This window comes from Spinacia oleracea, chromosome 4 (genome assembly GCF_020520425.1).
Source record: "Spinacia oleracea cultivar Varoflay chromosome 4, BTI_SOV_V1, whole genome shotgun sequence".
Taxonomy (NCBI): Eukaryota; Viridiplantae; Streptophyta; class Magnoliopsida; order Caryophyllales; family Amaranthaceae; genus Spinacia; species Spinacia oleracea.
The window spans coordinates 665,620-676,269 of NC_079490.1; the positions used below are offsets into that span (position 1 = coordinate 665,620).

At 35.8% G+C, this 10,650-nt stretch overlaps 1 protein-coding gene across 1 annotated transcript; it reads right to left on the bottom strand.

Annotated features, from left to right (window-relative positions):
* Positions 1–752: 752 nt before the first annotated feature.
* On the bottom strand, positions 753–8,477 carry LOC110797359 (DNA (cytosine-5)-methyltransferase CMT3). Its single transcript, XM_022002468.2, has 20 exons — positions 7,994–8,477; positions 7,873–7,901; positions 7,671–7,776; positions 6,765–6,872; positions 6,556–6,675; positions 6,360–6,459; positions 6,060–6,280; positions 5,906–5,971; positions 5,554–5,820; positions 4,843–4,901; positions 4,701–4,767; positions 4,288–4,617; positions 3,224–3,292; positions 3,029–3,115; positions 2,836–2,923; positions 2,612–2,724; positions 2,421–2,525; positions 1,868–1,911; positions 1,601–1,774; positions 753–1,186 (listed from the first exon to the last, which is right to left on the bottom strand). Exons 1-20 carry the CDS (start codon positions 8,345–8,347, stop codon positions 1,012–1,014), a joined length of 2,682 nt encoding a protein of 893 aa, XP_021858160.2. The 5' UTR covers positions 8,348–8,477; the 3' UTR covers positions 753–1,011.
* Between the last annotated feature and the right edge of the window lie 2,173 nt (positions 8,478–10,650).

A 10,650-nucleotide genomic window follows, 5' to 3' on the forward strand; every position in this document is an offset into this window, starting at 1 on the left:
ATAGTTCTATGTCTAACAACAGCTTATGGTATAGCATTTGAAATCCTAATCGCTGCCTCGAATTAAATTGTTCGAGGCAGTCCATACTCGTATAGCCGCGATTGAGCTTATGCGCGGTGTGTGTAGAAGAGTGGGAGGAACAACTTTACATGCTCTAAATGAATGTGTTATTATTAGTGAGGTCTAAAGATGGCCACTGGTCGGTTCTGGCCGGGCTTCAGGCCGTGTGTCTAAATGGGCCCAACCCACCCCAAACCACTCTACATGGGGACGGGCCGAAAAGACAAAATATGGTCCAGGTCCGGCTTAGGCCTACACGCTGTAGGGCCTAAGTCTAATTTTACTAAAATTAGTGTGCTTTGTCGTGTCAGGCCATGGTTTTTCATTCACGTGCCACGTCGTGTTTTTCATGCCAGGTTAGATCTCGGGCCGGCCCAGCCCAAGCCTATGGGCTGCAGGGCCTAATTCTAATTTTACTAAATTTGGTGTCTTTTGTCAAGCCGGGCTACATCAGGTCTTGGGCCAGGCCAGCCCAAAGGTTTGGCAGGAAAGTGCAGTCCAAAAGTTAGAAGCTTTGTCACTTAGAGACCAATAAAGTCATGGAGTAGTGTGTTTCGTAGAGGGGGGGGGGGGGGATTTTCTTACTACTTGCTGCTATATAATTTGGGAAACTCGGAATAAATGGACTTTTGAAGGATAGTCCGAAGTGAGGAAGGTTATGGAGTGGTATCTAATGCAAATGATGGAAGGTGTTGTGTTAATATGAGCTCAATGAATTTGATAAATATAATAATACATGAGTACATAGTATCTAGCTACAAGCAAAGACCGTGATTCAACTAAACTTAGTTAAACGTTTTAAGTTGAATCGTCGGTATCTAATGCTAGTCTTTAGAGATAGAGCTCAATCCTTTTGATGAATGTAATAGCTAATACAAGCAAATAAATGAGTTGTACACTACATATGACGTACAAATTCGTCAATGTGAAATAAATTAAGAGTTCGCATGACTAGGAGTTGTCTTCAACAGAGGGAGAAGACGGGATTTCTTGCAGATTTGGAAACCTCGCAGGCAATGTCAACAACGGCCCATCCAAGTCGCAATCGCTTGTCAATGCAACCGAAAGAGCATAGCCTAATGCTCGGGCCACGGGAACTGCAACCGCATTTCCCACTTGGATATACCTAAAGAACAAGAAACATATATAGATTATATAGGGCACAAATCTATAAATAATCTACTTCAAGAATAGCCTAAAGATTTTTTCGTTGAATTTCTTTTTGGTACTAAGTAGACTTGATCATCATGAGCCCAGCTCACTGGCCCTGCCCGACACGGAAAACAGCGGGCTTAAGCAAATTTTAATCGAGGTCGTCTCGAACTTTTATTTTTCTGGGTGGGTTTTGGACAACTCAAAATTGTGTTTTTAGTTATGAATTTAGGCTGGCCCGAAAAAGCAGGTTTTGGGCAGAATTTTTCGGGCTGAAGTTTAGCCCAACCTGACATAGCGGGCAGAATTTGAGTCATGGTCCGTCCCAAACCGAATCCGGCCCGCAATTTGATCAGGTCTAGTACTACGCAAGTAAAATAAGATTTACCTGGCTTTGATGTCACCCACAAGCTTATAATAGTCGGGAAAGCCTTGCAACCTCGCATTTTCCCGGATAGAGAGCACTCTATCTTGTAAAGGATGGAGTATGGCTTGGTTATGGGGCTCCGCCCTAGTAACCACGGTGGGAACAGTTTCGTCCCACCATAACCGCGCAAATGGCCTACAATGTCATTGTAAGAATGTTAGGAAAATGTAAAATATACAGTGGAACATTTTTGTAAATTGAAATGCTAATAAGAAATGTTTAACTTACTTTGAAGATGTTCCTCCTACAAAGGAAAGGGCATACTCTGGCACCTATCAGCAAGCAATAAAATTAAAAATCTTTCACCAAAACTTACTAATGTACTGCTTTAGAAAAGATAACTAGTTAAGTACTTAAGTGTGATCACACATAAAGCCAATTGTAATAATTTGCACCTTAGCTAAATATTGAAAGAAAAATAGGTTATTATATGCTTTGTAGGTTTAGCTTTGTAGAAAGAACACAAGACCAGCAAATTCAGATTGGGTATTACAAGCACACAATTCTAGGGACCTATAATTTTTTACTACTTTTGCATTAAATTTGACTTCTAACCTGCCCAGAAAACAAGAGCCGTAAAAGTTTAAAGAGAGCACAACATCAAACAAGAGTGAATCTTAATTTGGTAAATGTATTATTTATGAACTCTTTTACCATGTAGCCCCACTTTCTTGAGGTTCATATTGTCTTTAATTTGGCTAAGTCCTAGGGGAAGGATGTAGCTGTGTAATGGTTTATGACTAGAAAATCTGATATAAGTACAAGGTTTTGAAATGCTTACCAAGGGTTTCTTAGAGGGTAAAAGTTCCTTTTCAACGTCAGGATCCCGCTTAGCTTTGTTGTCAGGACCAACCAACACTCCTGGTAAATCACGGTAGTTTGCTCCCTGAAAAAAAGAACAACTCTTATTAATCCGAAAATCGAAGTAGAAAGGATACAACTATACAATACAAGTAAATGTTGAAAATATACCTTTTTCTTAGGGATCCTACACACCCTTTGAAAATCATCCGTGTTTAATCTAAGGGGTCGGTGGTCATAGAGTTTGGTTATCATTTCTGAGCTATTAGATGAACCGAGCATAGCTGCAACATAAGAAGACAGATCTCAAAGATCAGTTGGCAAACCAATACAACAATTGTACATATCTTTGTAACTTAAACACACAACCAGAAATTAAAACTCATTGTTATTACCTTCTTTTGTCATCCTGATAAAGCGTTGGAACTCGGTTTCTGGAGGACGGCTATATGGCATCTCATCGCGATTCTCGTCATTAGTTATCTTTTTTGCCACAACACCAACATAAATACCAAAGGATATTTTGGATCAGAAATAATAAACCAGAGACAAAAGTAGTTTGACGGTATCCTGGAATTTATCCCTTACCTCTGGCATATCAGAGATAGCATCACCAAGAAAAAGTTTGTCCTCTAACTGAACAGTGTGTCCTTCATTAAAAGCAACTGTGTTCATCTATAATGAATTTAGAGCGAATTTCAGTGTTGCTTGAGACTTTAAAATATTAATCAGATGAATAGAGAAATGCAGTGTATACAAATGAACTGCGATTCAGTTTCATACCTCAAACTCTGTAGGAATAACACCTCTTAGAACAAGGTCATGAGTGGGCAGTGGATACTGAGGCAATTTCTGCATAGAACAAAAAATGTAATTAGCACCTCCTTTAAAAAAAAACACAACATGCAATCAGCAAATGCTAAACTAGCTATGAGATAAACACTTGCAAGCTTGCCAAAAGTTGCTTAGATTTGCTTAAATTAAGTTCTGTTTGGAGTTTATTTGAGAGAAGAAATTACTCCCAACATTATTTAGGTTTAACAAATCCAAGTTTAGGTATGAAAGCAAAGCCAGATATCTATCAAAATATAGTGAGTACTTCTGCTTGTTTATCAGAGTTAACTACAGAGAATCTATGAATTCCACAACCTAACCACCCCCCCCCCCCCCCTTGCCAAAAAAAAAAACGCCGCCAAAAAGTAACAACATAACCAAACACTCAAACAGCCATCAACATTGTCTAAGTCATCATTTGGATTCATCACTATTTTGAACAACTGTTAGTTTGATTATTTGGCAAATCATTTGTTACAAAGGAAGGAATATCTAACTACAAAATGAATTAATGTGCTTCGGCTATAGAAATTGTATTTTAGATTCATAAGAATCAAAATGCACATTCCTAAATAAATCTTTCAAACCCCTAAAATCTGAAATCAAACCTCTTCACAAGATTACATAATATAAATCATTCAAAGTTAAGTTAGGTCTTACTTAACTTAAATCCCATAAACATCTAAAGAAGAAAATACTAATTCGTGACTATCACCTCTTTCTAAATTTCAATAAAGGAGTCAACAATTCTCTAGTTGGTTCAAACGTTGGACTGGTTCAAAAGCAAATAAGCAATAATAGTGTATTGTTATATTAAGCAATAGGATGAGTATGTAGTTTAAGATAATAACAGATTTCTGCATCCATAAGACAAACCCTAGATTATATATCCCCTTTAAATTATATGAACATTCTTTTCAAACCAAAATTTGATGTACATGCTCAAAAGTTTATTAAATCATAGATTCTTCATACAAAACCAATCAAGTTAACTAATGTACTTAAAATCTTACCTCTGAGGGCCGTGCACCCCAAATGAAAACCCGCATGCGAAATTGCGGAAGTCCGTAGGCACCAGCCGCCATCATTCCCATTCTAGCTTGGTAGTTCATGTCCACCAACCTTCCAAGGGCGTATCTCCCTAAGAAACCTTTAGCGAATTTTATTAGGTCGACCACGTTCTCCATTAACGCGTATTTTGGCTTCAAATAATCAACTACATCCATGTAGACTACAAGCTGTTCGTTTTTAGGATCGGCAAGTGGGTTCTCTGTATTTCTGAACCGATTGAATCCGCTTATCCCTTGGCATGGAGGTCCACCACAAACTACATCAACGTCACCCTAAGAACAGGTAGAACAGCAAATTATGAATTCCAATTTTGAGTCTTTCGGAAAAGCAACTAACTAGGACCAAAGTAATTTACCGGAAAAGGCAGAATTTTTTGCTTGTATCCCTCCTTCACAAATTCTCCGATCTTTTCACGACAATTGCTGATTTAGGGAGGAAAAGAATTAGAAAAGAGCTACATTAGAAATTTAGTTTGCAAAGTCGTTCAGGTTTCTTACCTTAGCCCCTCCAAAGGTTCCCATGTATCTTCCTCCTCTCCATATCCCTTCCACCGAACCTGTACATATTGAGAGACATAATTTCATAAACTTATATGAATCCCAACAACCAGTACTAATATTAGACGAATCACATTGAACATACAAACAAGTTCCATATCCATAGAAGAAGCATGCACAACATCAACTATAAATCAACTACCTTCCTTTTTCTTTTCATATTTCTATAAAGTAGTACAAACATTTATTCAATAGTTCTTGCTTCCACTATGGATCTGATGTCAACTGAAACTATAGAATATGTCATTATGATTTTGTGAATCACAGTATTTGTGTATGATAGCAGGTCAGCAAGAAGCTTGCAATGCTATTAAATGCTACTCTATTACCCATGGACTGTCATAATTGCCAACATTAGGCTAAAACTGACTAAATATTACACCATACTTGCATAGATTAACAATTTGCACGACCGAAGATTTCAAATACGTAAGACTTGTTTTTCAAAAAAAGAATAAGTTATAATGGGTACAAGTACAATAAAGACAAACTAAATAATACCTTGCAAATGAAAATTCCAGGATACCTATAAATTCCCAACCACATACTATTATTTATGTTCAATCATTTCACGTTTAAACATATGCCTTTAGCTATAATGCTATATTGAAACAAATTGTTAACATTTTATTTCATTTCAAGTACAAATACCTTGAAGTGAAGCTCTGGTGTACCACTCTTTGTAGGGTCGCCATAACAGATCCCGATAACCTTTTCAACCTCAAATATCTCTCCCTCATCTTTATTATCATCTTTGCCAGAATCATTCTCAGCACCGTCATCGTCCTCATCGTCCTCCACAACCATGGCATCAATTTTTTCATTTGTGTTTTCACTTTTAATTAAGCCAAAGGATGCACAGATCTTCGGCCACTCTTTCAACAACTTCAAAAAGTCCCCGACAGACTCATTTCGTACCTGCATTAGAAATATGAATGATTAAATTGAACCATCCATAGACCTATAGAATTTTATTTGAAAACAAAATAACTCCATATATTACATTTGTTTCTGGATGATTTAGTGCAACACTCTGGCATGCATTTTCATTGAAGTCAACAGCCCACCTCTGCACACATAATAACAACCATTAACAATCAACAGAATATACCATAGAGGAAATGTATTTTGATAAGATTCATGTTTGATACACTTACCGTTACAAGGTTAGTCCCACACAAGTTTGCACCTAAGCATAAACCGGTGGACATAGCTCCACAACCACAATATAAATCTAGTAGTGTTGTCTCTGGGTTGTGTGCCTTCTTCCCTTGATTAACCTCGGCAGAATCAGATTTCTTATCAGCAACGGCTCCGTCAACCTCGATGTCGTTAGAAATTGTAGATTGGGATTCACTTCCAATAGGACTTGTTGTCTCTGTAACCAAGTTTATGGTTAGAAACTATTGTACATCAAGGCAACTAATTCACATTAACATTAAAGCATAGTAAAACACCTGGAGGTGGTACTATATAAGAGGAGTAAGGCAGCAAGTACTTCAGATCATAATAGTAGTCGCAGTCTGGAATGGCTGACATTTTCGAATCTATATCTAACTGCCATGAGAACATCACAATTTTAGGACTTTTGCCAATAAGCTAACCTTGTAAAACAGGTGTTTAAGGTAAGGAAGAATTGTTCAGGAAACTTACATCAAGAGCAACCCTGACAATGTTCAGCTTTTCAACAAGACAATCCAATGGATTATCATCCATGACTTCAGAAGCAAACACCCGTTTTGTCTCCTTTAAAGTAATACTCTCTTTTATAACCTATACAGTTTCAGATAATAGCAATCAATAAGAATCAGAATGTGCATCCCTGCATGTACATAGAAGAAGGTTGTTGGTCTTTGACTTACAGTGTCCACGGATCTGTAATACCATTGCGCTCTGAAATACAGAAAACCATCAACTCCCTCAAACATTTCGACGATCTTACAGATGTACGGCAGTTTACCTTCTTCGGACTGAACACAAAATTCAAGGTTTTAGATAGATTCCAGAGACAGTTTTTGCTCAAATCCAGCAGTTTTCATTACAAATTAGGAGTTGATTCATAACAAATCTGCATACTGCTTTCCATATCTATAGGCACCCCTCATTAATACTTCATATATTCCAAGTAAACCGAATTATATAATCTATGAGTAAATGCAAATGTGTAATCTTTAATATAGAACTGTTGCTCTCATAATACAATTCAAGCATTAGGGTTATCAACTTAAGTTCAAAGTAATAATTTTTCAATCCGCAACATTGAATACATACAATTGAACTTAATGAAGGTGTAGACTTGCATACATACAATTGAACTTAATAAAGGTGTAGACTTGATTACATACAATTGAACTTAATAAAGGTGTAGACTTGAATACATACAATTGAACTTAATACAATCCACACCATCGAATACATACAATTGAACTTAATAAAGGTGTAAACTTTACGAAAAGCATATAACGCTAACCTAATTGTAGCTCGTTTATAGAGATTGAACCCCTACTACCAAGAATTTCGAGTGAAATTGAGCCGTGTACTAATATCATTGAGATTCAGGCATCCAAATTTTACATATTACCCAAAATCATGTGAAGATATTGGACCCCTTTTACCAATTCTCAGAAGAATTTCAAGTGAAATTGAGCCTTGCACTAACATTATTTGAGCTCCAGTCATCCAAATTTTACATATTACCATTAAAAAAAACTCAATCACTTAATCTTTTTGCACATTTCATGCTGCAAGGACTGGATTTAGGGAGTAACCTGAACATGAGCGTCATCATTCAAATCGAAGATCTTGGTACCATCAACTTCAGCTTTCAAATAGTGACATTTTGCTAGTATGAGCTCATCATCATCATCCTGGGAACTGCAACAATTCCCACAACCCCATTACACATAATTCCATCATTTTCACACTGAAAAAAAAAAAATCAAACCTCAAACATATAATTGCTAGTCTTACGTTTTGGGTTTCTTGGTTCCTTGTTCCGCCTACATTACCAGCAAAAATCAAAATAAATTAAGCTCACAAAATGACAAATTCCAAAGAAATTTCAATTATATGTGGGAAGAAAAAAGAAGACCTTATCAGGATAGCGATGAGGCCAACGCAGCTTAGCTTCATCAGCAGAAACCGGATCGCCGAGGAATCTACAGTCCGTCTCCTCCTTCTTAACAATTTTCCGAGTATTTTTCCGGCCAGAACCAGCCGGAGATTCCACGATTTCCTCATCCGCTATCTCTTCTCCCTCAACAGTAAGACTCATCTCCGTACTTTCAGTTCCACCATTGTTAACAATCTCCTCATCCTTAACCTCCACCTTTCTCCTCTTACTCTTCAACGAAGCCGAAGCCGAAGCCGACGCAGACGCAGAAGCAGAAGCAGGTGAGGAAGAAGGTGAAGAAGGCTTCTTCCTGGCAGACTTACGCGTCGCCATTGATGAGAAGCTTCGCTGAGGAGGGAGAAAACTTGGGAAGAGAGAGAAAGTGAGGAGATCGGATTATTGTGGCGGCGAAAAGGAAGGGGGGAGTGTGGAGTGAAGGGGAGAAGAAGGGTTTTAAAAATAAGAGAGGAGAGAGAAAGTGGGAAGGAGCGGGAAAAGTGTTTCCTAAATATTTGGAAGTGTGGATAATTGGGGGGAAACACCAAAGTTTTTTTTAAAAAAAAAATATTAATTAAATAATTTGTGAGATATAATTTCTTACAAAGGGGATATTTGAATTTTTGAACCGTTGTAATAGGTTTTAGGGGAATTGATTTTTTTGTCTTGTCATAAAATTGTTGAAATTTGAGTCGTAAGAACTAAAAAAATGTGTTTCATGGCCTAATTGCCTATTTATTTAAGATTAAGATAATTAATCATCCTGGAATTAATTAAATTTATACGGCGTAGGTTTTTTTTGAAATGTTTACGTGCATGGTGATTGTTGTAATTGGATTGCAAATTCGCAAGTGTTGGTGATAAATTATGAGTGATTTGAGATATTAACGTAGGTATCTTTTGATGAATGATTCGAGTTTAAGGATTGAGAGTGTATTTACCTACATGACCCGATGAACTTTGCCTTCTATTGGATAAGCGAATTATTATTGAGGGTTGATTGCATAAACAAAAAAAAATGGAGTCATTTAATTTTGTAATTGAGAGCCTTGCATTTCAATAAGGAGACAAATCAGCCCGTGTTAGGTTATTGAGAGAAAAAAATCATATTATCTTGAATATGTAGTTCACATCGTTGGAGTATATGTGATGAGGTTATTGAAATGAATGTATTGTCATTACACTGGCATGAAAGATACTTATGCCTAGTAGAATTGTAATTACTCTCTTGTTAGTACCAAATAACTTTTTACTATTTTTTTAAATGTTTTTTGAGTTTTCCTACAATGGTTATAATATCAGTATCAAACCAACTTAATTTCTACATAAGATATATAGTGTCATCTAAAAAGATGTTATACTTTAATTGACTGGTATGTAGTGTAGCAAAAATAAAACTCTTTATTGTATACCTTTTTGCGAATACTTGCCACTAATCTACAAGAGTTATTAAACTTCAAATGTTGATAGATTTGTTTCTCATAGGTAGGCTATTTAATTTGAATCCTAACAGTCACTTGTATGGGAAAACTCAAGTTTCTTTTTCTTAATATCAATTCGTTTAATTTATATTTTCGACATTACCACGACTAGTGCATTTTAGCAGTATTGTGGTCATGTGACTATTGCCCGACCATTAGTTCGTCGACAACTAGGTAAAACTTGCAAAAACACTATTTGTAAACATTTTGTGTATCTCAATTCACAAAAACAAAATTGCCAAAAAAAAAAAAAAAAATTCACAAAAACAAAATGGCTAGCTTAGTGCGAAACTTAAAATGATTTAGTTTAGGATTCGTGTCATCACGATCAGTCCAAAAGCTTTTTATTACCATTTTAATTATTATATACTTAACAAATAAAACATGCGGAGTAATAAAATATACTGTGCATTATGTATATATCAGATACAGAGAATAAATTGTCCAAGACATAATATAACTAAGAAGATAGATGCACAAAATTCAATACATACACTCATTTTATAGAAACTAATATTTATTCGGGGGTGATCATATAGTTGGTAAAAGATAGCTGGTCAAATAGTCGAAAGGTTAAGATTAAAGGGTAACAAAACTTAGACATTTAGTGAATCAAAGCACACAAGCACATCAAACTATTTGGATTTTCACATTGTACAATTAAGAGCGCGCAATATTTAAGTTAGTTAATCGTCTGCTCATTGTCCACACCAAATGTACATGATATATAGCTTCTAAGTTATTACATAAAATATTTATAATTTGTACTCGTTTGATTTGCTACTACTTGAATTTGTATTTCATCTCAAAGATAGTACAATGAAAAACACAATAACATATACTTTCTGCATACAATAATATTTGTACTCACAAAAAATATGATCAAAGTAAGACAAATTAATACCAACTTCAGATGTCAAAATAGTGTAATTATTTTAAATTACAAATATATCTATACAAAGGTTAGCTTTTGTAAACCGTTCGACAGTTCTTTAACTTTATTTAACTATCAGACCATGCTCAATAATATGATACATATGTACTATTAATAGGACAAGAGTGACTAATACATTATTTGGTTGACCTCAAAAAGTTAAAGATGATATTTTGTAAGATTTTTTAGCACAAAATATATATTTTTCACAAGTTAATTATTAT

What these genes read in the sequence shown, in the direction of transcription:
- LOC110797359 (XM_022002468.2), bottom strand. Translation starts at nt 8,347, where the DNA reads ATGGCGACGCGTAAGTCTGCCAGGAAGAAGCCTTCTTCACCTTCTTCC. An exon ending in TTATATAGTACCACCTCCAG is followed by an intron (nt 6,281 to 6,359) that starts GTGTTTTACTAT and finishes ACTTGGTTACAG; the next exon opens with AGACAACAAGTCCTATTGGA. An exon ending in GTAGGATCCCTAAGAAAAAG is followed by an intron (nt 2,526 to 2,611) that starts GTATATTTTCAA and finishes TCTTTTTTTCAG; the next exon opens with GGAGCAAACTACCGTGATTT.